A 27,695-nucleotide genomic window follows, 5' to 3' on the forward strand; every position below is an offset into this window, starting at 1 on the left:
CTCTACATCCAAATATTATTTATTAATTGCTAGAGGAAGAAAAAAGATTAATTGAACAATTTCTAGTTTAACTAATCCAGGATTAAGAATTTATGGTAGTTTGACAATTGCGATTTTTGTTCTTTGCAAACTCAATTATTTTGTATTTTATTGCGAACTGCCTATTTCGGATAAAATAATGTGGAAATAGTCATCATCGCACCATCCATTGAAAAATAATCATTTCTCAGTTCACCAAAATTGTGTTTTGTCATTATTTGAGTCTCATTGAATGATGTCTGAATGATGTCTGGTGTGAGTTTGTAAGTGAAAAGGCTGTATTCTGAAAATGGTTTTATCTTCTTATATAAATCATCATAGGTTTGGCATCCCTTTATATTGACTTCGAGCAAGCTTGATAGTTTGAAATTTCATGAAAGGGAGAGGGAGGTCATTTTTAGGGATGTTTGCTGATATGAAGGGGAAAAAAAAAAACTTGTTTTAAAAGAGCTGGAAAGTTCTCCCCAAAAAGGGTCATACTATAGGGTTATATAAAGTTTATTTTGAGCCAGTAATTAGGCAAAAAAGGGTTATATGTTGTCAAAAATTATCTTGAAACCCTGCAAATATGGGGTCATTTCACAGTACACTCTGCCAATGGTCATGTGTTTCCTATCCCCTTGAAAGTGAAGTGAATAACCTGGGCACAATTATAGATAGCTCTGTATGAGGAAAGTTACAAAGACGTGTGCATTCCCAAATCAAAGTGTTTATCGATTCTGAGTAATTGTAAGAACAACTAAAATGAGATACCCCTGTATACTAGAAAAGGGGCTTATGTGGCAGTTTGGAAGAGAGAGTTAGATGATATCCATATATAGAGAGTGATAATGAATGACACTGTTTACAGAAATCGTGAGAAAGGGGGAGTAAAAAGGGGATGGGGTAGGGAGGAGAGAGAAAAAACTGCAAGGCCGGGTCGGAAGGATTTGAAGAGATCAAGCTAAAACTTAACCAACGATTTTAGCAGTCCTATGATTCCAGGACTATGCAAACTCTAACTCTCTCTCTCTCTCTCTCTCTAGTCTATTGTCATAATTATCATTTGCTGCTGCTGCTTCTGTTAGCCACCGGTTATCACTTAAAGGCACACTGTCCTACTTGTAGTTACTTGCTCCCTCTGTATAGAAAACTTCCCCAATCGGTGCCTGTTGGTCCCCCATGATCCTCTGTTTCTTATGTTAAATGAGAGCTGAGTTAATGAGATAGCCACCTGTCACAGTGACCTCGCTGGCTAGCTGGGCGGTCTAATCCCTTCTGGCTGAAGTAGTAAAGCCTGCCTTTAATTTGCGATTGTGATTAACAACAAAAAAAGAAATATTACTTGCACGTACTATAGAAGAAAAAATGAATGTATTGCGACGGAGTACGTTTGTGAAATGCAGTGTGATAAAGGACACGTCAGCTGCTTGAAATTTGCCTACTCGGACTCTGGCAGTTACGACGTAAAAGAAGGGTGAGGTTATCCTATTTTTTCATTCGATATTATGTGATTTATATATAATTAAGAACTTAAGTGTGGCATGTTAATTGTGAACGGTTTACCGATGTAATTTGCACTTTTCAAACTCATATTAATCATATTTACGTTACGGAAGGAAGGAGGAAATGGGGAGAGATCATCACTCCACGATCGCCGAGCCTTCCGTGTGGGCTGTCAACGAGAGAAGGTGCCGATGGCTTCGCTGCAGCTGCTAGCGCTAGCTACATCTTGTACATGTACATTTGTATAGTATTAGCTGTGCAGCGACTGAGCTAGTGTGATTGGGGAGCTGGGAGATCATGGCCTATGCTAATGTTACTTGTAAGGCCTAGTCTACCCCTATGAAGAAAAAAAAGACCCTTTAATTATTGCTCAAATCATTCTTGATCAACGAGAGAGAGCAAGCGCTTAGCCAGGATTTTATTTTAGGGGGGGGGGGGGCGGTAGTGAGCACGTAAAGTGTGCGAATCACTTACAGAACGCAAAGCGCGCTCCCTAGAGGGGTGGGTGCAGGGAGGGGAGAGTTTTCCCCCTCCCTTGCGAAGTGTGGAAGCTTGGACGTTTCATTAAATTATTAGAAAAAGAAGACGATTCGTTGTACCGTTCTCGACTCTTAATCCTTGTTTGAATTAAGTTTTCCTTCCTCCGCGCCTAGCGCGGAAGCTCTGACGTTTCATTTAATTGTTAAAGAAAGAAGACGATTCATTGTACCATTCTCGACTCTTAATCCTTGTTCTGAATTCTGTTTCCCCCTCCCTTTGACGTTTCATTAAATTATTAGAGAAAGGAGACGATTCATTGTACCGTTCTCGACTCTTAATCCTTTTTCCCCCTACGTCCTCTTCCTTTCTTCTTTCTCTTTTTTTTGGGGGGGGGGGGGGACTCATTTTTTCATTTTTTATAAATGCAAATTAGCTTTGTATACTATTGTCGTCCATATTTTTTGTCTTTAGACTTGACACTTGTGTCATGAATGTGTTGAGGACAGCAAATTAAAAAATTCTGTAAAACCTATTTTTGAGGTTGCTTTGGTTTTAAATACACTGCACATTCAGGCTCTACACAAATTGCTGTTTTACAATTAACATTTAAGGCCTATATATCTGAATAATGCAACAGAAGTCGTCACAAAGTTTTGCACCCTTCAAAACACTTTTTGTACATGTACATGTATGTCAGGGTAATTATAAAAGGGTACATGCATGACAAAGGATCGGGTGTCCGGACACTTAACAAACAAAGACTTCTCTTTTGCTTTCGGATTTAACGAAAAGTATTCATCAAATAGCACTAATCATCATGAATATTTGTCCTTTATAATATTGTCCAACGTAAGACTTCAAGGCCCACTGCACCACTTGTAGCTACTTGCGCCCTCTATACAACAAACAATGCCTAATCGGTGACCATTGGTCCCCCATGATCCTCTTTTTCTTATGTTAACTGAGAGCTGAGTTGATGAGATAACCACCTGTCCAGTGACCTTGTAGGGCGGTCTAATCCCTCCTGTAAACTATGGCAGATAAGCTTTAAAAGATTTATAAAATTTTGCTTGTAAACTTCTTCAAATTGCTGTTTTTAAAGCAACTGTCCAGGCCAAACAACATCTGAGTATACATGTAGTCTAAATCTATAAAATCTACTGGTCTTGTACCAAAGTACACATGTTCCAAATTTGTATTGTGTAGCACTGCAATGTCTATTCAATTGAATTCAATTTAATTCAATTCAATTCTGGTTTATTGTATACAAACAGCATGCTGAATAAAATGTCCGGAGACTCATTTAATTCAGTTTACAAATTATACATACCGGTACATTGTATCAAAAGAATATACAAAATCAAAACATTATCTTCATATTGTTAATTCTAGTTAACAAAACAACTACTGTTATATCAAATAATTGTTGAATAATACTCATCTATAACATTTAAATAGTTAAATATTTTCTAACCATTTTTCTGATTGTCAGACTCATACACTTTTTAATTAATAACTAATCATTTTTTTAACCTAATACCCTTTCATGGATAAGGCCGCCATTTTAATTTGCGCATAAACATTGCGCCTCCAAGTTTTTTAGATGCGTATTTATTGTTGCATCTAGGCACTGCTTGCGTTGTGCGCTCACATCATATCGACATGGGCGCCATTTCAAATTACGAGTAAACATCTTTGTAATACTCGTAATTTAAAATGACGCCTATGTCTAGGCATGCACACTCTTGTAACTGTGAAAGAGTGTATTAACATTTTGTTAACATGCACATTATATGGCTGATTACTACAAGAAACATGATGACAAAAATATTAAAATGTATAATAGTAGTCCTATCAGTATACTATGAAATCTGAATACATGTACATCTCATTTCATGTTGTCACGTTTTGTTTTCTTTGAGAGGAATATGATCAAGGAAATAAGCATTTGAGTTATCTAGCATGTAGGTTTTTCTTCCTTTTTCCCCTTTATTTCAGAGAAATATTACTGAACATGTAGATATTCTAGTGTTTACTTTAATGTTTCATGCATAACAAGGAAGTGTGTAATGTTATATCGCCATCTAGGACTCATTTATAATTGTATATGTTGGCTTTTACCCAAGTTTGATCTTTGAGACTCTTGCAAACACAATAAAATTTAATGTTATCCTTAACCTAATACACTGTATGCTTTCTAAGTTTCTATGGTATTATTTGTCCATTTTGCTCAATGTTTGTTTATCTATTTCATAAGATTTGTTTTGAGCTGTCATCATAACATAAATTCTTTTTCCAGTTTTTAAAAGAATAACAAAGGTCATGTATGTCACAGCAGAATTCTAAACATTTTACCAGTGAAATTTGCATTGACAAATATTCATTATACAATTAAAAAAACATAAGAAAACACTTTAAAGGTCTTGAGGAAGTTACAAAACTGATGCGTGTCAGAAAAATAATGCAGGAAAAGGGAATCCATCTCAGTTTAATGCCCTTCTATAATATAGTATGTGTATAAATTAAATAGAATTTTGGTATGTGTTTGAGTTACATTTAGATCACAGTTCCCCAGTAGCCTGTTGTACACTGCATTACAGTGTATAGTAGCTTCATGTGATCACTCCTATCTCCCTGACGTGCTTGACCTCTTAACCCTGGCCAGATCAGACCATAGAAGGGTCATTCCATGTCAAATCACCCAAAAAATCTGAAAATCTTAACCCGACCATTTTTATTTTGATGAAACTTGGTGAACTTGTTGAGTGTGATCTCACAGCACCAAATCCCAAATTTTAGGTCAATCGGGTGAGGGGTTTGGGAGCTACGGCCCACCAAATTTTGAGATTTTTTCAAAAATGGGGGTGGCAGGCCTACCTTTGAACCCTTGTATCTCGGGATCTAATGGGTCAATCTTCTCGAAATTTGTATTGTTGGAAAGGGTATTCAATAAGGATTCCAAATCTGCCGCCATTTTGAAGATTCGTACATGTTGGGGTACTTTGACCTCTTGACCTCAGATTTGACCTTGAAATTGACCTTGTGGATCACGTAACTTTGACAACATTTTTCATGAAATGTAATCTCTGACATGTTCACTAAAACATATAAAAGTTTCAGAGATATAATATTTTTTGTTTTGGAGCAATAAGGATTGAAAGTATCCATGCTCACAGATATTCACAATAAGCCCTATTATAATGTATACATGTACATGTACAATACATGCAATATGCACAGTACAACATACATCTTCCACATGCTTTTTTGTTTTAGTCATATCCATCCTAAATGTCAGCAGTACTTGAATAGAAATAAAATGACAAGTTCATATAGGCCTAAAGGGTTAACAGGATGTATGGCTTTAGACCTCCGAGTCAGTTCTAGGAAAATTCCCCCCCCCCCCCGGAAAACTACCCTCTAAGGACAATTACCCCCAGAGGACAATTACCCCCCCCCCCCCTATTTGTTAAAGGGGAAGTCCATCCTGATAATAAAGTGGTTTTAATCAAAGCAGATTTTTTTTTTTTTTGGGGGGGGGGGGTATAATATTCTTGAGGGGTAATTTTCCTGGGGGGGGGGGGGGTAATTGTCCTAGGGGGAAATTGTCCGGGGGTTAATTGTCCTTGGGGGGCGGGGACAGATTGTCCTAGGAGGTAATTTTCTGGGGGGTAATAATCCTCTGGGTGTGATAGTCCTTGGGGGGTAATTGTCCTCGGGGGGGGGGGACATTTCCTGAGGGTTAATTTTCCAGGGGGGTAATTATCCTAGAACCGACTCAGAGGCCTAAAGCCATACATCCTGTTAACCCTTTAGGCCTACATGAACTTGTCATTTTATTTCTATTCAAGTACTACTGACATTTAGGATGGATATGCCTAAAACAAAAAAACATGTGGAAGATGTATGTTGTACTGTGCATATTGCATGTACATGTATTGTATACATTATAATAGGGTTTATTGTGAATATCTGTGAGCATGGATACTTTCAATCCTTATTGCTCCTAAACAAAAAATATTATATCTCTGAAACTTTTATATGTTTTAGTGAACATGTCAGAGATTACATTTCATGAAAAATGTTGTCAAAGTTACGTGATCCACAAGGTCAATTTCAAGGTCAAATCTGAGGTCAAGCGGTCAAAGTACCCCAACATGTACGAATCTTCAAAATGGCGGCAGATTTGGAATCCTTATTGAATTCCCTTTCCAACAATACAAATTTTGTGAAGATTGACCCATTAGGTCTCGAGATACAAGGGTTCAAAGGTAGGCCTGCCACCCCCATTTTTGAAAAAATCTGAAAATTTGGTGGGCCGTATCTCCCAAACCCCTCACCCGATTGACCTAAAATTTGGGATTTGGTGCTGTGAGATCACACTCAACAAGTACACTAAGTTTCATCAAAATCAAAAATGGTCGGGTTAAAACCATTGGGTGATTTGACATGGAATGACCCAGAATCTACATGTAAGGTCCACTGTCAGATTCAAACAGTGGTGGAACTATCTACCGGTAGACATTGGCTTTTGTGATAGGTGTGGGGGCGGGGCACTGCATGTAGGGCAACCACTGTTCCATTAATCTACTTTTCATACCTTGTATATTAAATCAATTGCTTAGCAGCAGCATAAATGACTTCATACATAGCTTTTTTTCGAGGGAACAAAGCAAGCTAGAAAAAAGTTGGGCCTCATTTTGTGTTTTGATCGAAAATGTTTGGACAGGAACTTCATTTATAATAATTCATGCTTGAGCTATTGACCTGTATGTTTCAAGTAATATCAGATTTGATTTCAATGTGAAATATACATGTATACGAATGGCATTCAAATACACTCTTTTTTATATGGGCCCTCCCAATACCCAAGTACTTTTTTTTTCAAGTTGGCTTCAAAACTAAGTATGTACATGTTAGTGTTAGTGAGAAAAAATGTCAGAGAAACAATCTTTAGGTGGTTTTAGGAGCAATTTAGTGTTCATTTACCAAATTATTCACAGTGAAAGTCAAGTTTTGATCATGGTGGAAATTTGTGGGGGAGGCATTCCCGGATCAATTTCTAAAGTGGTTATTTAGTTTGATATTATATCCTGGAGCAGTGATAAAAGATATTTAGAAACCCAAGGAAGTAACACGGATGCATGTACATGTACATCAGAGCTGCCAAGTCTCCCGGATCCTGCGGGAGACTCCCGGATTTTGACCCAATATCCCGTTTTCCCGACCCCATGCAAAAATCTCCCGGATTTCCAGATTTTAAGTTGTATTATTTTCATAAACGACTGTTTCACAAGACTAGCATGTTGAGTTCGTACGTACGTATACAAACACACGGCAATTCTGTAATATGAATTTTCCTGTTATCCAGTCGTCGAATATAAATTTACCGTGATATCGTACTTTATTTAACAGCGTAATAAATGAGAGTTACGCCGAACGACTGGCGGGCTAATCTAACAAACCATTGGGAACATGTGATAATGTGAGTGGTGTTTGTGTGATAGCAATTCGCCTGCTTGCTCTGCCGGGCGGCTTCCTCGCCGGCCCCCGTAGCGTCCCGGTACGTTGGTGCCGGTTTCCGATCGGTCGCGTCAGAGCAGCCAGAAGTTGCACTGATACAACAAGCAGACTTTGTCTGCTGCGATCGGCCCAAAAAACTGCACATTTCAACATCAGTTTTTGGATTGATTTGGGGACTTTTGCGATGTGATTTTTAAGTGGATTATCATTTGATACCAACATGGCAGTGTTACTGCAGAGTGGATTTTGAAGCCGACTTTTTTTTTCTGATCTCCTTTGCCGTTGGGAACGCATCGATATAACTTGCATCTTCCGAAGGCGTAAGTCAACTTTGTCCAAAACAAGGCTGTATTTTGCTCTCTGTTTGAGTATTAAAATATCATCCAGGACAATGTCGAAGTCGAAATATTATCAGAAATATAAAGATGACTACCACTTGGAATGGCCTTGTGTTGGGAAATCTACGAAAGGCGAATACTACGCATTTTGTACAGTTTGCGGCGCAGATATCTCCATCAAGAGTGGGGGAAGAAATGATGTATTTCGCCACATCACATCTGACAAACACAAGCAAACCGCGAAAGCAAGGGGCAATACAAAAGGAATACAGAGCTTTTTCAGGTTAGTATGAACAGTTCTTAGATTTGTAAAATCGAGAAATAGTCTACCCCTCTATACCATAGACCTGAGTTCATTTCGTCAGTAGTTGGGGACCTCATTAATCTCCCTAAAACTTAGACTTACTCATAAACACGTGTGCGGGACTTGAAGGGTGGATTTTCTCACGATTTTATGTTTTTATTTGAAATACTAATCTGCACGTTGACGTTGAGAAGACTGCCAAGACATCCATTACATCAACCAGCTCGTTGACAGCTACATCAAAGCAATACTCATCGGTTTCAAGGACTTTGAAAAGGAAATCAAGCGGGCCTCAGGGTGCATTACCTGCCAAGCGACCTGTTCTGAAAGCTGGAACCTTGACTGCAAGCTGCACCAATTCTTCAGGAATCACGTCTGGTCAGAGTCCATCGTTTGCTGATATCACCCCAAACCAAACTGTATTGTTACTTCCTCAAATACAGTAACAAGATCTTTGATGACATCAACCTACTCCTACAGAGAGAAGAACCCTGCATTCACATTCTTAATAAGCAGCTTAATAAAACCTTCCAAGATATGCTTGTTAGATTCGTGCAGCCAACAGTGATTGTTGAATGTTCTGATGTCAAGAAAGTGCAGTATGGTAAGAGAGATTGCCAGAAGTCAGATAAAGATCTAATGATTGGAAAAGATGCCAAGGAATACCTGGAGAGTACAACAAGCCCAGAAGATGATTCTCCCCTTCGTCTTACAGATGCTGATTTGACATACTTCTACTTGTCGGTGAGGAAGTATTATGAATCAGCATGTGACTATGCCTTGAAAACCTGGCCACTAGATGTTAAGTTCCTTAAGGAGGCTGAAGTGATTGATGTCAGTTCCAGAAGAGATGTGTCATTTTCATCTGTGCAATACTTTGTTGAAAAGTACCCTTGCATTTTGAACAGACAATCAGAGAATGGAGACCTGGACAAGCTTGAGCTGGAATTTGCACAATACCAGGTTGAAGACTTTTCAGGGGAACCAGAGATCCTGAACAAAAACTTGAGAATAGACAAGAAATGGTCTGCAATTTCAAAGATGGAGGATGGCAATGGCTCAAAGAAATACACACTTCTGAGCAAAGTGATGAAATCTTTGCTTGTGATACCACATTCCAATGCTTCATGTGAAAGAGTTTTTAGCATTGTTAGGAAGAACAAAACTGATTTCAGGGGATCAATGAATTTGAAAACACTTCAAGCACTCCTAACAGAGAAAATTGCCAACACAGATGTCCCATGCTACCAAAGGGAGTATAGCAAGGACCTCCTTAGCAAACTCAAGCAAGCAACCTACCAGTCACTTCAAGGAAAACCCTCAAGCACACCCCAGTCCTTGCCTTCCACAAGTACATCCCCCATTTCACAATAGAGGTAACAGGAGTTCATAGTCTGAAATATGATGTGAAGTTCATATGTTATCAATTGTATGCAAATAAAATGTGCCATATCAAAGCCTTCCATTTTGAGAAATCATTGAAAAAATGTGTTCTAAAAGGGTTTCAAAGAGGCTTAAAACCAAGAGCTTTTGGGGGCCTGCCCCCTGCCCCCCCCCCCCCCCCCACCAGGGGCACTAAAAGGCCATTCTTGGTTCCCGCCAACAATGAAGTCGTTCGATGCTGCTCTCTCAGAAATCTCCCTGATTACCCAAATCAAATGTTGGCAGCTCTGTGTACATGTACATGTACACTTTAATAACTGGTTTCACTGCAGATGTTTTGTTTATTCAGAGGTCTTGTGTAAACACGTTCTCTAGAGACTGAATCTTTGAAAATATATGAGGAGATTTGGAGGATACAGTGTACACATGTACATGTACATGTATGTGTACACGTGTATTAAGTGTAGAAAGATACATGTATATGAAAATTGAAGGTTGAAATGAATCGTAGATTTAATTTGATATTGTTTGGAAAATGGAAAGTACATATTTTATGATTTTTTTTAAAACTGGTATCTGAATTTCTTTACTAGTACAACTAGTATGCTTACATCTATCAGATGGGATGAAGAGGAAAGCATGCATTTGTGAACCTGTGCTAAATAATGAAGTTTGCCGTGTATTTCAACTTCCCACCACCCCCTCTATAGTTATCAGGAGAGAAAAAACAGGAGATACATGTAGGAAGAAGAGAGGGGAGAAAGATGAAACTTCAGCCTGTATATTAATGTACATATTGATTCATACTCAATAATTTCTTTGTTTCTCTCTTAAAGGCAAACTCCAAGTGAGCACAAGTAGAACCCCAACAATTCCTCAGACAGCTTCATCGTGGAAGGTAGCCAACATCATTGTCATTGTCATTGGAGACAAGGCTGACTATTTCCTTTTGCTGAGGAAAAGAAATGTACATGTGTAGGAACTACTGTATGAAAGCGAACACAGCCTAAAGTTGGATTTGCACTTGGATTACTTGGGAAGTGTAAGGATCATTCACATCATCCTGCTAAGAATCAGAAGTCAACCCAGCATTAATGTCACCAGCTTCCACAGGGGAAGTCTTCTCACCGTCTGGCTAATGACTGTATGATACGCTCGTTGTGTCACTGGACCCGTTCTTCTGACGTCGTCGGGACGTCTAACTGTCATCTCATGCTGGATGTGGGAATGTTTAGTCATAGCTAGGTCATAACACCTGGGCTTCACAGGTGTAGGCATTCCCTCGTGCTAGCTGTGTGGGCAACACGTGACTAACCATCCAGTCATGCTGATTCGAGTCTAAAGACTGAACAAGGGAACTTGGCAGGGGATGGTTAACCTCTTCTGCTCTTTAGCTAACATCTTTCTTTGTCACAAGGAGAAGCAGGAGGAAGTACAGTACTTTCCCTTTTGCTTTGAGTTAACGTACATGTTTGACAACCTAGAGTGGAGCTTCATTGTGCTCTACAAGTGATTCAGTATTGCTTTCTGTGTGTTTCAGATGGTTATAGAGATGTCATTTTAATAACAGATTGTGGAGCGATCACGAAAGCCTTGAGGATCAGGCAGCGCACCAATGGTCAGACTCTGTGATTCAATGTGATATTGCTTTGACCTCACCAAGGAATTGGTCCAATCCGTTTATCAGAGGATGGGCTGTGAAGCACTAGTTCCCTTGATTTAGAAAGTGACATTTTGGACAAGAACTCCAGTATGGATATAAAGATAGCTGTACAGGAGAAACTGAACACTGCTGCAGGAGAGCAATGCATAGACATATCCTTTTTAAATCATTTTTAGATCTACAATGTACAGTATATCTACATACTGGTATACACTGTATATGACATGTAAACTACCCTAAATCAGTATTAAAAATCAAATCCTTTTTGTAGTTTGTAAAAGACATTTCTGAATATAATTCATTACTTCTTGAAGGTCCCAGGAGTTCAAGAATCCTGTTTTGGGATCTGTGCATTGAATCCTTTTTAGAACTGATGAAGTTTTGAGGTCCAGAGTGAAAATCTATGGGCCTCTGTGTAGTAGTAGACCTTTGTTTTGTATCAAACTCTGCTTGAAATAAGACGTTTTGATTGCATACTGTAGACAAGGACTATGGGTATTTTTGACAAATTGCAATTTGATTGTATTCTGAAACTACATACATGTATACTGTACAACTAAGTTCATAAATGTAGCTTCATACCCAACCCTGTTCTAATAAAAATTAATAGATGATACTAAGATGATTAAAAAACACTGATTCAAATGTGCATGTACAGTGTATGTTAATCAACTATTTCAGATTTTCAATTATTTTCGGGCCATATTATTCAAATTATTGGTAAAAAATGTACAGTATACAGATATATTATCTCCATTTGTTTGCTCAAAAGAGGAAAAAGTAGGCAACTCTATTTTACTAGACTTTTAGGTTGTGTGGCTAGAACATCATTACTCAAAAAGTTCATCTAATGGCAATGTTGTTTAATAATTACATGTACATGTATGCAGCACAGTTTTTGTAACCTACAGTAATGACAGTACAAACAATTGATGAAACATATTCATATTATGGCCATTGTAAGGGTTCCTGCACATTTGTAAATTTAATGACACATAATACTTGTAAATTTATTAACTGTCCTTTTTAATATAAATACATTTCAAAAGTACTTTTTAATGGTCATATTAATTTTTTCATTTCTAAATGTAAAAAAAAAGATACAATAGAACTACTCCTTTAAAAAAAATAGTAAAAGGCAATGCGCACTCCATGCGATATTGCCTACAATTTCTGTAAGAGTTCTGTAATTGGAAGAGTCATAAAGTTTGAAGTACCGTACAATTTCCGAACTGTGCAATTATTACATGAGAACATTTTGTTGAGAATGTTTTGAATGGAACGAAAGCAAAACTGACAATTCGGAAAGCAAGATCTGATGTGAGTTTTCCTGTAGGTTTACAATAATTTAAAGGAAAACTACATTTAATTTGTACAAATTGATAACACTGCCTTATTAAAGTTCTCTCAAAAAGAATGTATTATTTCAAGCTATGTGATATAATATATTACCTTGACTAACTAACTTTGCACTATTTGGAAGGCACACTTGTACCCGACTGGTTACAGGGCAAGCGGTTGCTAGCCCTCGTCCATTGCCCAACTGCAGCAAGAGGAGTCGGAGAGCAAGGGTAAGTATAATTTGTTTTCTTCCAAAAAATGATTGAAAATATTGGAATGTTTTGCAGTGACAGAGATGGGTTAAAAGTAATGTTCATTTACAACCTGTAATGTATTCAGGTAAATTTCTCTCAGGCTTAGCATTCCCCCAAATTAATAGTCTAATATGTACTGTTTGTGGTCGTAGGCAGCATTTTATACACTGAAATCTACAATGTACACTGTACATGTATGCTCATAAATTAACAATTAATTAGCCTACACTGTAATTGAAGATTACAACATACAGTACATGTAATGTGAAAGAGGTACAACATGTAATAAAGTTAAAGTCGAACACAAACACAAAAGAAGAAATAACCATATAGAAATGTGAAAAATACTGTGCTCTCCCAATTTTCTTTTCATTAAAAACAAAATTGATCTGGTTTTAAATAAAGGGTCAAAGACAGGTGCATGTATGAGACTGTTCATTTTGTATGACATTCTACACTGTGTGACAGAGACGAGTCAGACATAAAGGATATTCTAAGAAGACTTTTGATGGTAGATCTTTGGTTGAAGCAGTACCCTCTTTTCTTGAGCACTTAATTAGAGAAATCCTGACCCTCACGACAATCGACTTCAACAAGTGGGAGTCTCCCAATGTATTGACGTGATCGTAACCGCAAGATCGTGTGGGAGGTGTATTTATGGAAACCAACTTCTTGAGATTTGTCCAAAAATACACATGTGCAACCTGCCAGAGGGGTTGATCACGTGTCACCAGTGCGTGGCACATCTTTGTCATTTTGGCTACATTTCTGCAACATGAGTTGATTGGCAACTGGTGGTTTTTGTGTGGTACATGTAGATACATGTAGATATCGATATCTTCTTTGAATTATTGTTCTTTTTTAGTGCTAAAAAAGAGACTTCTAAAGGAAATTTAAAAAATACAACCAAAAAACAACAACAAAACAGACAAACAGAGAAATTGAAATGAAGAATGTGAAGAAAAACTTGAGAGACAAAGAATCACATGTACGTTTACAGTACATTATTTTCTGTCCTTTGCTTCAAACAGAAAAAGCACTGTATACTTCAGTTTAATGGTATTATTTTTGTTAGGGGGATTGTATTATGGTTGTTTGGGGGGGGGGGTTAATTTTCACCATGGAACAAAGTTTCAAACCCACCATAGAAGCAATTTCTGATGGTCTCACTGTCACTTCATTAGGGTGAAAGTGGATTCCTTTATAACCTTAAAGACCCTTTCAGGAAATGTACATGTAAACACACATACAGTACATGTAAGTTCATGAACTTCATGCACAAGTATAAATTCATAGTCAATACGAACATGTACTACATGTACTGTGTGTATTAGCATGCTGTGTCAAGGTTAGAGTGGGCCATTCTATTGATGTTGTATCGGTACATGTGGAGAGGGAGACATTTATTAGTGTAAATTGACAAATGTATTCTTATGTGCCAGTACATGTACATGTATGTAGCGCTGTCTGAGTTGATATATGATGTACAGTACATAAAGGAAAGTTGTTTAGTATTATCTGCATTTTTACAGTCATCAAGAATGTGAATCTCAGAACGAGAATAAAGATCATAAATCTATGTTTGAAGATACATACATATAATTGAAAAGACATTATTCAAAACCATTTTGAAAAGATACATGTACATGTACCAGGCCTGATAAACACCCGATTTAAATCGGTTTTCCGATTTTTAAAAAAAATTTCCCGATTTTTTCCTGATTTTATTTTTTTCTTCCCGATTTATTAAAAAAAAAAAAAAAAAAAAAAAAAAATCCAGATTTTTTTTTTTTTTCACCATTTTTTCTTCCTTCTTCCATATTTTATCCTGATTTTCCTGATTTCCCTCTTATTTTCTCTATTCTTCCCTATTTTGCCCTATTTTTTTCACAATTTTCCCGATTTTGTCCCAATTTTCTTACTCGAATGGGGGGAATGTTGTTAGATGCCATTTTTTCCCCGCGAATCCTCTTTTTTTTTTTTTACTCGAGGGGGGCGTGGTTGAGGGGGAAACAAAAAAACTTTTTTTTTTTTAGTGCTCACTATCACCCCTGATGTACATGTAATGTGCAAATATAGATGAAATAATCTTTTAATTTGTTTTTGTCTCTCTACTTACGATGATTTTAACAAGCTTTATAGAAACTCTCAGTCACAATTACAGTAGTATCCAGGGGGTAAACCATCATGACAAATTTTGTCAAGTGTTTTGTTTTCTTCTTTTAATTGATATTAATTTATATATTTTTGGGTCCTATTTCTTTTCCATCTAGACTGCTGATTTTCACCAGACCTGACATTATAAAGCAGAGTAGTGACCTCACACTCGTTCGTGCACTACCAATCAAGGGGGATTTCAGCTACACAATAGGTGAGTAATTAAATACAAGCAAATCACTTTTTTCTCATTTCTGACAATGAAATATTACTTTTACCAACAGATGGCGAACAAAAGGCCTGTAATTGCTATTTTTGTTGTTGATTAGAGCTTGGATAACGCAATTTGTGTTCATTTATACACTAATATCAGTCATTCAAGTTTTACTAAATATTTTATTACCTTGTTATTGTTATTGCAATGAATATCTATTTTGATCCTTCCCCTTGCTGTCTATGATTTGTGTGCATGTATGTACAGTATGGTGGTGACCGTCATACAGTCAAACCTGCTTTGCCAAATAGAAAGAAAACCTGTCTCAATAGACTAAATTTTTCATATCCCCTGGCCATAGTTCTCATCAAAAATTGTATGGAACCTGTAAAGAAAAACCATTTGCGCGAAAAAAGGGCCACTGAGCAGTCTTTACTAGTTCCTCTGCATGTGTAATATATGCTCCATTTAAATGATTAAAACATTTTTTTGGTTATATTATAATGTACATACCTGTACATACATTATGTATGTACAAAAAATGTACACAGACTTGTCCATTCTAAATAAAGGTGGAAACTGCATGCATATACTGTATACATGTAGACCCTTTTTTGAAAACAGTACACATGAACTGCATGCCTTCAGGTACAGACTTTAACTTTACTATAAATACTAATAGTAAGAATGGACTTAACAATTTGAAATTTTGCCAATTATGATTTCAATATTCACGCTTGCATTTACAATACTCAGCATGGCCCTCTTCAGGTGAGAAAATATTTTAAAAAGCATATTTGCTGTTATTATTTTTCTCAAGAAATAATATTAACCCATTCCATATTAAAGATTTGTATTTGGTAGAGAATGGATTTTTGCACACTGTAGCCTGACTTTGGTTTCAATGGATTAAGAAATGTTTAGTCCCGGTAGGTTTGTGCATGAATGCACCATACCATTCTGAACCCACTGCACAACATGAATTTCCACATGTATATTACATGCGCTACATGTAATAGCATACAGTCATATCACAGCATGAGTTTTCTTGTATTAAAGATGTTACTTGCATGCAAGTACTAATACAGTATGTTATACTGTACATGGCGGTAAAGGAGAGTCACAAAGATTAATTAATGTATAATTTATGAGACTCAAATGTTGGTATGAAGAAACGCCTTTGCTCATATTTCACATATACAATGCATATGAAGGTGTACATTGTATCTTGCAGTAGGTATTATAGGTAACTATCCAGGGCAGCAATAAGCTTTTATACAAGATAAAAATGAACATTAAAATTCAAATAACATGGCACTATATTTAGAATTAATAAAAATGTTATCTAACTACAAATCATCAATATAATTATACAGATAAAATACACATTGTTGAAAATCTGGAAAATTACATACAATATTATTATCATTAAAATTGAAAACCTATAGAAATCAAAATTAACTAATAAGACTAGTGCTGTAACATCACGGATATCTCCAATTCCGTTTAACCGCCTGTCAAAACCGGACGAGTCACAAAGATTAATTAATGTATAATTTATGAGGCTCAAATGTTGGTATGAAGAAACTCCTTTTCTCATATTTCACATATATATACATACAATGCATATATGAAGGTGTACATTGTATCTTGCAGTAGGTATTATAGGTAACTATCCAGGGCAGCAATAAGCTTTTATACAAGATAAAAATGAACATTAAAATTCAAATAACATGGCACTATATTTAGAATTAATAAAAATGTTATCTAACTACAAATCATCAATATAATTATACAGATAAAATACACATTGTTGAAAATCTGGAAAATTACATACAATATTATTATCATTGAAATTGAAAACCTATAGAAATCAAAATTAACTAATAAGACTAGTGCTGTAACATCACGGATATCTCCAATTCCGTTTAACCGCCTGTCAAAACCGGACGGTTTTCGGTTAAACGATTTATTTAAAAAAAAAAAATTAATTTTTTTTTTTTTTTTTTTTTTTTTTTTTTTTTGGCCGTGTGAAAAAGCAGGAAGGTGATTTAACTGAAGGCGCAAATAATAGTAACAATGTCGTTTTAGAATAATGTGTAAGATCATTAAAGTAAATTAAAAACAGTAGAGGACCTAGGATAGAACCTTGTGGTACACCATGTGTTAAACTTGGATGAATATATATTGAGATCTATTACAAAGATTACTTTCAAACCAAGATGACAGACAAATTGGAGTGTTGTTCTAGTTTCCAAGTGGTAAGTCATCACACCGATTACTGAGCTGGGAGATATTGCCAGGCATAGTGCCAGGTGGAGGGGCATAAATCGAAACTTTAAAAAAAATAAAAAAATAAATAAATAAATAAAAAATAAAAAATAAAAAAATTATTAAAAAAACAAAAAAAAAAAAAACGGGAAAAACGAAACCGTCCAATTGAAAACGGAATCCGCCATGGGCGGTCGGATACCGGATGGTTAAACGTTTGACTACAGCACTAAATAAGACTAATTACTCCATGAAACTAATTACTCCATGTATGAAGGGTGAAGGTGATTATTTAGGCTGATAGAAGGTTGATTATAAACTAGAACGTGTGGCATAGTCCATTGAAGTGTGATATGTTATCTCGGTGGTGGTTGTTTTTACTCTGGGAAATTATTTACTGTGCAAAATATTTAATGATTGTATCACATGTGCTCTATATAAATCAATAAATTTGAGGAACATCCTTAACATTTAACAACAAGCAAACAAATACTACTGAACTAGTCTGTAGTTCCAAGGGGAGGACCATGGGAATGAATGAATAAATGAGTTTATTTAGCATACTGAATTAACTGAAATGAATTTACATGTACAGTACATGTACAGGTGTACCTGTAGCATTTCGGTTTATATCAAAAGATAACATAGATCCAGTGTTTAAAATTTTTAAAATTTTTACAATTGACAGGTACTTTCTTTAAAATGGTCATCTCCTTTCTCTTCTTTTTAATTTTGTTCTGCTTCTTCTCAGAATCATACAGCACCTACACCTGTACTGTACCTTAATTATAATCATAAGTACATTGATTGATCAGAATATAATTGTTGAGACCGATTATGGTTATAACCTTGTCAGAGTATTTTGTACACTCAATTCAGTATGAAGGGTAATTGTCTTTGTTTATATCACATGTATTCTGTATTTAATGCTAGTGTGGTCAAATTGTATTTACATTGTTCATCCTGCACATATTTTACTGAACATCACATTGCACCCTTTTAGGAAATCAAATTACAGGTAAAATCTATAAATAAAATACTATCAACAATGAAATCGTCTGTATATACAAACATTCAGGGGGGTGGGGTGAGCACCTGGCAGAGCTGTCTGTGTTTGATGTGACAGTCATATTTTGAACACTATGACCTGTACGCTGCTCAGGTCAGAAAATCAATGCATGACAGTTGATGCACACAGGTGTCTCACAAGAGAAGAGTATCCATGTACCGGTGAAACTATTCAAACCAGCTGATGTACTTTCAACTGTATAATGCACATACATGTACATGTACACATACACTTATGTCCTACTAGTAGAGCTATTTATTGGTTGCAAAACATATTTCTGATTGATATGAAATGATTTATTGTATAAAGTGGAATCAAAATGTTTTTTTGTTTGTATTAAATGGTTAAAGGTATAGACCAGTTCTTTTCATGTGAAAGAAACGTTGTGGAATTGATCAGAAAAGGTTGATACATGTATGAATTGGTGTGTACTGCAAGGTTCTGGAATCATCAAAATAATAAGAAATTTGGCCCAGTGTTGGTAAAGTTACAAGCACTGTACACAGAGAAGATGTATGGGACTACCCTACATTGTATATCTTTTCAGTCCAGATAGATATAATACTATACCCAATATATCAATTAGTAGGCGGTTTCATCATCACTTACATGTACTAGTCAAAACATATTCTTTCACGTGATTGAGAATAAGAGCTTCCATTTCATTTTTTTTAATGGAGGCGTTTCCAAAACTGGTCTTTACCTTTTAAACTACCATACAGATTGTATTATTGTTTTTTGTTTTTTTCACATGATGAATGTAATTCTGTTGTATAGTTTTAAAAATATTTGTATTAAAGATATACACATGTACATGTAGTTTGCACTAGGGTAATTCACATTTAGCTCTATGGGTATTTGCACTTTAATAATGAGACAAACATTGTACGTTATTCAGGTCAATGCCTTTGATAGTGTAAAATCAATACAGAATATTTAGTAGTGATTGTCACATGTGCTATACTGTCCATGTACATTTGTTATTTTGTACATGAATGTCTACATGCAGGTACAAGTCCTGTACGAACATCAATGTCATGTAGACATGTACCGGTACATAGAAATATCTTGGTTAATGGTTAAATGTACAGTACATGTATATCTTTTCTATCATTCATGTAAACTGTATTTAATATGTACATGAATTTTCTCCCTAATATTAGATTACCACACATTTTCAGCCAAACTATTTGTAGAATGCATGAATACTGAGGTTTAAATTTTAATCAACTAATTGCATCATATTGATCAATGATCATTCATACATGTATCTGCCTGTGATCTTTTTAGACTCGAAAGGTCACCATATCTTATCAATCTCAGTTATTTTCGGACAAATTGGACTTTAATCCATCAGTTGTAACCTGAGATCATAGAATGCCATTTATTACTCAGGAAGAAAAGAAAGAAAGAAAAATGGATAAAGGAATGAAGTCAGAATGAAACCAATACTTGATATACATGTATGTAAGCTACAGGAAGCATGTTTATGTTGGCACACCACATGTACATGTACATGTACCAGTGCTTAGGAAGGGAAAGCAATCAAACACATGTATGATGTACCATGTATGTTTCACGTACAATCATTTACAAGATTTGAAGATTCTATCGATCAAGGGCTCCTTAGACCTTAATAAATGTTTTTTTTATTTCCCCTAGATGAAGGGTCCAGCTAGAGATTTTAGGGTCTGTATGCATGGTCCTGCTTTTTAAATATACAGTCAAACCTGTCTATAGGGACCGCCCAAGGGAAACACAAAAGTGGCCTTTATAGACAGGTGGTCTTTGTAGACAGGTTCCTTTAGTACATGATTCAATGAGAAACCATTTTCAAAGGAAACAACAAATGTGGTCTTTGAAGACAGGTGGTCACTAAAGCAGGTTTGAATATTTATACTATTTGGGCCCATGTTTACTTGGTTGTTGGTGTTTAGCCTGTGAGTACATGTATTGAGTCATGCTTGATATCCATTTCTATGCACATTTCTTTACCTTCCCAGAAACCCTAGCCAAGGATCAGGCCGTGGTGAGAGCGCACATCAAGGCTGCAGGAACCAATCTGGTGATGGAGGTCCCCTTCGCTCAGCCCTCCTCCTTCTTCTTTAACAATGTGAAGAAATCAATGGCAGGTAAACCATTTTGGCTTATATCTAGGGTTCAGGGACACAAAGACGTAACTCCATATTTTGCCAAAATGTTCGGGAAAATGTGGGCTTTCCAGGAAACACAAAGACTTAACCCCACCCAACACCCCATTGAAGTCAATGGCTTGTGAAACATAGACTTAACCCAAGTGCTCAGTGACACATAAACCACTTTTTCTAAATATGGCCAAAATGAAGTTACGTCTTTGTGTCACTGACCCCTCGATATGTCCTATAAAACTGAGCCACGCAATCATAAATAGCCACTACTTTTTAATTTTTGAAGGAAAAAAACTGTTTTTGTTAATTGTATTTTCCCTGGCATACCCAGTAAATGAATGCATCAGAGTCCCCCCAGAGTGAAAGGTGTTAGCTTATTCGTGATTCTTTTGTTGACAAATTGTGACTGTTTCTCTTACTGCAAAATGAATGTACATCAGCATCAGGGCTTGTACATTATTATGTGTAAATGAAAAAAATGTAATATAGGAAGAATAATGTGCATGTGATATTTTCACCTAGTACATGTAACTGACGAGCCATTTGCATCACCTTTTCTTATCTTTTTTTTTTATACCATAGCCTGCCTTGAGAAGGTGAAGCAGGGCATCGTCCCCCAGTTCTTCTGGATGCAGCGGTACCAGCTCCAGATCAAAGGGGCTAGCGCTCAGCCGACCCCTGACCTTCTCAATCTCACCTCCTCGACCACGCCCACGTCCACAGACCCCTTCGGGATGACATCCTTTGCCCCCCTCACGTCACCCATCTCCCCCCACTCTACCCCTGTGCCATCCTCCACCTCCACTGCCAGTACTAACCCCTTCATGTCCCATGCTAAAACAATGCCCCTCCTGGATGTGGGGGGCGTGAATGCACCCCCTCCTCCGTCCATGAACCGCGTCACCTCTGACCCGGTGCTGCACGGTTACGTCAACCTCCAAGCGCAGAGTGAGCTGGCTTCGGAGCACAATCTACTAGACAGTACTGATGCCAGGGCCCCGACAACAAAAATGGTCCATCCCAAGCCCCCATCAATTTCTTCAACATCAGAAGGTACTGTCATTTTGTTTTTGTTTTTCTATTGGAAAACTAAGCTCAATATATGAACAATAAAAGGATTTTAGTCCCCTTTCTCTGTATCTATTATTCACCCTTGTTATTCATATTGAAAAATTCTCTTCATTCTCCCCTTTTTCTAACCTCACTCATTTTCTTTGTTCATGGTTATTAACCTTTCATCTTTTCTTCTTTTTGTTTGTTTTTGGTCTATCATATTACAGAGTACTAGAGCATTGATAACCTTTCTTTTTAAAGGCTAGTTGTGAAATCAATAGCATAGTGCTCACGTCCAGTGCATTTATAATCATTTTAAGAAAAGTTTGAAAACTGTGCTGTAGAAAGGTTATTTGATAAAGAAACAAGCCTCCTTTGTTTCTATGCATATCATTATCTTTTGGATTTGATGCACTGAATTTGATATAAACCCCCCCCCCCCTCCACCTCCACCCTGCTTGTCCATGTAAATGTAACTGTTAATGTTGTGTGCAGAGCTGAAAAGAGTAAACAATGGTCCCATTTGTGTGCTTTGGTGTCAGTGTTGCCATTTTAATCACTTTGTTTAATTAGGCAAGCAGTGCATGCCTATATGCTATTGTCATATACATGTAGTTCCTGCTAGGGTCGGACAGTGTGTAAACTACAGTATTTTGTAAATCAAAGCTGTGTAGTAGTAAATCAAAGCTAGTGTTTTCTGCCTAATACATCCATAGGATCTAGAAGTCTCTTAGATCTGGTAAGCTTTATATTCACTATAAGTTTGATATTAGAAGATAGAAGTCTAGTGTAATGTTCAGGTAGTCCTGACAATGGACAAGTTGTCTAGATTATGAGAACAGAATAGTTGTATCATATACATTTGCATTGAGTCATTACTCCATAGCTTTGGACTTGTATAGATTTTGAGAATGATATTAAAAAGAATGCATGTTTGTATACAATATACCAAGCTATATACCAAGCTTGGTATATTGTTTACGAGCATGCAGTCTTAACAAGAATCAAAATAGTGTGTACAGAGAGAGAGAGAAAAACTCTGCATTGCGGAAACTATTAAGAGGAGGCGCGATAGCTCAGTTGGTAGAGCAGTGGTCTCGTAATCCGGCGACCTGGGTTTGAAACAAAGTCGATGTGCTAGTGCCCTCTGGTAAGGCATTAATCCTCATTACCAGGTCTCTCAGAGAGGACCTATATCCTATGGTCCTGTGGTTGCTTACTAACAAGCATTTATGCTTTCTTAGCAGTCAGGTAAAATAACCACCACTCACTACTACTACTTGTATTACAATTAATTACTTAAATGTGCTCTGCTCTTGGTCCACATACTGGTAAAGTCCACTTCTTTTGTTTGTAAAATTCTTCAAATAACGTTGCTTGCTTCATGCACTGTAGCTACATGTAAATGTGATTTTAATCTGTGTGCCCTTGTGTTGGTAGTTTCATCGGGAAAAGGTGATCTCTTTCCACATACCATTCACTTGTATTTTCAGCCCTTTGCATAGCTCCTAATCATTTCAACCACATTGGAAGAAAAAATTATTAATTTCACCATTTCGGGATTCCATTTTTTTTCTGTTCAAGTTTAGCAGGTATGCCTTTGTGGTGCTTAAGGGCATAACATTGATCTATTAGAGACAAAAACAGAATCCAACAGTTCATTAAAGAAAAAAGGTCTTCGACATGTACAAGTAATACACCCTATCACGGTTACAAGAGTGCGCATGCGCCGCCATGGGCGCCATTTTAAATTACAAGTAATTTTTATTTTATGCAGCATGCAAGCGCATGTGTCAATGAGATGTGAGCGCACAGCGCAGGCAGTGACGCTCAATACATGCGCGTCTGAAAACATTGATGAGGCAATGTTTACTCGCAAATTAAAATGGCGGCCTTAACCGTGAATGGGTGTTTTGTTCATTTGAATGTGGTTTGCTCTCTTCTATACAATTTTCTTTTCTCTTTTCTCATCTGGAAATCATTTTTTTATCTGGAAATCATTTTTTTGTCTTTCTGTAGCATGGAGAATATCACAAGACTTTGGTAATAATGCTGGTGGTTCATCGTCTTCTTCAACATCCTCATCTTCCTCTTCATCATCCTCTTCATCCACATCTAGTGAGTAGTTCACACTGTTCAGGAATTTGAGCTTTGTCCTACAGTAAAAGAATGCAATCTGCTGATCAATGTGAACACACGGTGGTTTTTTCACATCTTTATTTTTATTCATCATGATGTGAACACAGCATAGATTTGAAATTCTTTAAGTGCCAACACAATGTGCTTACTTCACAATTCTTTGGGGTTCATGGATATCATTAACATCGCATTCAAATTTTGTAATGTTCATTGTTATGCCTTTTCAAATTTACTAAAATCTTTCTTATATCATGTGCTGTGTTACATTAGATTAACATTCTGAAAAAATAGAAAATTTTCTTGTGCCTGAAACTTCTGTAAAATTAGTGAGCGATAAAAACTTTTGAAAGTTTCATTCCCCAAAATAATTGAATAGCAACAGGCACAGCATTGACCTTTCCAGTTTGTGGAAATTTACGTGAAATTGGCAAACGTTAATAATTCAGTCACAACTTCAAACCATGTACATGTATGCCTCCTTTCTTGCTTATCCTAGGTGTGGACAAAGTAGGTGTGCCAGGGACTGAGTTTGAGGATGGCTTTGCCAGTCTGAATTTAGAACGCAATGGTAGCTTGCCTATACGGGACAATCACTTTCAAGAAGACCAGCAGGATGCCAGAGGAAGCACCTTCTACACCAACTTAGATGGACACGCCTTCACAGCGGAACCTAGGACATCCCTCATGTAAGTGGTCCTTCGGTTTCACGCAGGCACATTAAATCCTATGCATCATTAAAACAAAAAGAAAAAAAAGAACTGATCTTTTGTAATCAAAGGTATTCTCATTGTATGACAGCAAGTGGAAGTATTTTTGTTTTCACTGTTAGACTGACAAGTCCTTTGGTGGGAGATGAATGCTGTATTGGTACCCTGAAAATTACATTCAACAAGAATTCTAAAAATACAAATTGACCAACACAAGCTATATGATCTGTGCTTATACCCCAGTCATGGGACCTCCACTGACTTTAAACTGCCAATAGACCAAAGACAAACTTATATCAAAGCCCCTCTAAAGTGTTGGGGGCCCCAAAAGTCGCAACAAAATTAGATGACAATATTTCACTTACGGTAAATGTTATAATAATGTGAAAAAAGGATGTTATTTAACACACAATTCTGCAAGGATTTTCAAAATAAATGTGTTTGAAGCCGAATATTGATGAAAGAATACATAATTTAGGTTTTGTGTTGTACGCAGAAAACCTAATTTTTGTATTCTTTCATCAATATTCTTCTTCAAACGAATTTATTTTGAGAATCCTTGCGGACTTCATTGTTAAATATCATCCTCTTTCACTTCATTGTACAATCAAACTGAAATTTTGCCATCAAATTTGTGTAGCTCCTTTAGTGAGGCTTGAACCCGAAAGGTCAAGATTTTGTTGGTTGTCTATCGTTTCAGAGTAGGTCTGTGACTTGAGCCAGTCCTCTGATAATAAATTTATATGGTTTTTATATCCTTCATGTTCTTCATTAAGACACATTTATTCAATATTGCTTTTGATGATTAAATTACTCTGTTCACATTGATGTATATTTCAGATGTATATTTCAGATGTATTGTAATTTGTAGGTTTATTTTTTTATTTTTTTGTTGTTGTTTTGTTATAGCACTTAGAGACTTCGGTGGTAAGCACTTTATAAGCACCGTTTTAATTATTTATTATTATTATCGATTGACAGGGGCTCACAACCTGATATAGATACGCTGGGCTATGCATCAGTCAAGCCCTTCAAACCAGTCGGCATCAGAGAAGAGATCCTCAAAAGAAGAGAAGCAGAATACACATTTCCACATGATTTCAGGTATGTGATCAACTGGGCCCCATTTCCCAAAACTTGTCATCAGTGACAAATGACAGTTTTTGTTAAAAGCTACTGAAATCCTTGCTTCTGATTGGTTATCAGCAGATTTGTCACAGATTTTTTGTTGTTTGTCATTGAAAAAAGGCTTTGTGAAAAACTCCCCTGATAGTGTTTAATAAACAATTTGAAATCTCCAAAATTTGAATTGTATCTTTACTTAGGTCCTCATCACAGATAGTTGATATTTTTATAGTTTATTTCAAAGCAGCTTTTAAAACATATTTAAATGAATAGATATAGAGGAATTAAATTTTAACATACAATGTAAATTATAGTGTATGAAATAAGTAACGACCAGGAAGGAAAATTTCCTCACTTCAAGCTGTCCTTAATGGACATTATTTAGATGTCATAATATTTTGTGCCTTTTCAGTCTGAGAAAAACCCAAATCAGCTTCCAGTAACTAGCCATTTCTACTGTAGGACGGCTCCCAGCACCCTGCAATTTCAATATCACTATTCATGTGACAAATCTGGACATGACACAGGAAAAATTTACACTTTTAAAAATATAATTCCTCTATTTCATTTTCTCCAAAATCTAGTCACAATTCTCGCTACCCTAAATAGGTACGAAAATCTCGAAATTCGCGAGACGAGGTAATTTTCACTCTCTCGGGTCGTCACTACAACTTCCGGTATAGAGTCCCATCCCGCTGGCGCTAGCGCCTGTGTTCGCTGTGCAGAGTTTTCACGCACGCTAAAATCGATGCCAATCAGTGTAATTTGTACAGATTATAATATGCAATGGAAAGCTTCGGGCAGAATTAGTGACTTTAGCACAAAAGGCCGTTAAACTCTACCGTGAAAGAGAGGGTTGTGATCACGAACGCCTGCACAGGAAGCTGTAATGTCGAAAAGCTATCCCATAATGCAATGCGCGTTTTCAGGATTTTCCCCGGATCTCGGCAGAATCGCTATTTGGGGTAGCGAGAATTGAGCTACAAGGTGTGTGAAAAAGCTTCAGAAAAACCAACATTAAAGGAAATATTTCTACAAAGGATTGAATTCATCAGAAAATTATCTGACAGCTATGTATGTTTCTGTGTCTCATTACATTTCATAAATACTTTAAAGAGCGAAAGAATTGACTTTGTCATTGAAACATCGTATTGAACCATATATAATCATTTACTTGAAAATTCCTTGATCTTTTCTAATTAGGGCCTTTGTTGGGACATGGAACGTGAATGGTAAGGGAGCGACGGAGGACCTGAGAAACTGGTTAGCCGCAGACCCGAAGCCTCCCGACATGTATGCCATAGGGTTCCAGGAGTTAGACCTTAGCAAGGAAGCATTCCTCTTCAATGACTCCATCAGGGAGGAGGAGTGGCATAAACGGGTCATCATGTGTCTCCATCAAGATGGCGTCTATATTAAGGTAGGTTTATACAGCGGACAAATGTTTTGTAAACAGGGATGACAGTTCTCAAGATTTTGCCTGAGTTTATGCCCTGTTGCATTTCTGTTTCAGGCTTGTTCAGGCTTTCCATGCCCCAAGCATGTGCAGAAAATATGAAAAGTTCAATTCTAAAAGGAGCTAAATCTATTTTTTTTTATTTCAGAAGAAAAAAAAATGGTTTGCCAAATTTTTTACAGGCGTCTATGGAAAAGTGATATTAGAAGGTGCATATTTTCATAATTGCTCCCTAAATTTAGGTAAATAATTTTGTTGAAAGACAGGTACTTAAGTGAACAATGTTCTGATATCAATAACTCAATTTTCATCAAAAGTGAATTTAGCTCCTTTTGGAATTTAGCTCTACATATAGGACTTCAACATTATGGGTCTCATTTCAGGCTAATTTGTTGAAACAATTTTGATATCCGTGATATAAAGATTGCTATTATCACTACATGTTTTAACTGACAGGTGTACATGTACAACTTATATAGATATAAATCTGCTCTTACAAGTAAACATTCAGAAACACTTTATGTACATCAAGGGGAACTGAAATGAC

At 36.6% G+C, this 27,695-nt stretch overlaps 1 protein-coding gene across 3 annotated transcripts in view; it reads left to right on the plus strand.

Annotated features, from left to right (window-relative positions):
• The first annotated feature begins 1,413 nt into the window (after positions 1-1,413).
• The window catches only part of LOC592451 (inositol polyphosphate 5-phosphatase OCRL), a 42,232-nt gene continuing 15,950 nt past the window's right edge, over positions 1,414-27,695 (plus strand). The window contains exons 1-11 of one of the 3 annotated variants that reach the window (XM_030995135.1): positions 1,414-1,495; positions 10,389-11,367; positions 12,689-12,786; positions 15,084-15,181; positions 15,938-15,952; positions 20,525-20,653; positions 21,251-21,721; positions 23,741-23,839; positions 24,357-24,546; positions 25,549-25,671; positions 26,896-27,112. In XM_030995135.1, coding sequence (XP_030850995.1) covers positions 11,305-11,367; positions 12,689-12,786; positions 15,084-15,181; positions 15,938-15,952; positions 20,525-20,653; positions 21,251-21,721; positions 23,741-23,839; positions 24,357-24,546; positions 25,549-25,671; positions 26,896-27,112 — 1,503 coding nt within the window. In that variant the 5' untranslated portion in view covers positions 1,414-1,495; positions 10,389-11,304. The remainder of the gene's footprint in view (positions 1,496-10,388; positions 11,368-12,688; positions 12,787-15,083; positions 15,182-15,937; positions 15,953-20,524; positions 20,654-21,250; positions 21,722-23,740; positions 23,840-24,356; positions 24,547-25,548; positions 25,672-26,895; positions 27,113-27,695) is intronic. The other 2 variants (XM_030995137.1, XM_030995136.1) reach the window with 2 other exon arrangements.

Source organism: Strongylocentrotus purpuratus, unplaced genomic scaffold (genome assembly GCF_000002235.5).
Source record: "Strongylocentrotus purpuratus isolate Spur 01 unplaced genomic scaffold, Spur_5.0 spur5_scaffold_21, whole genome shotgun sequence".
In the NCBI taxonomy this organism is placed as follows: domain Eukaryota; kingdom Metazoa; phylum Echinodermata; class Echinoidea; order Camarodonta; family Strongylocentrotidae; genus Strongylocentrotus; species Strongylocentrotus purpuratus.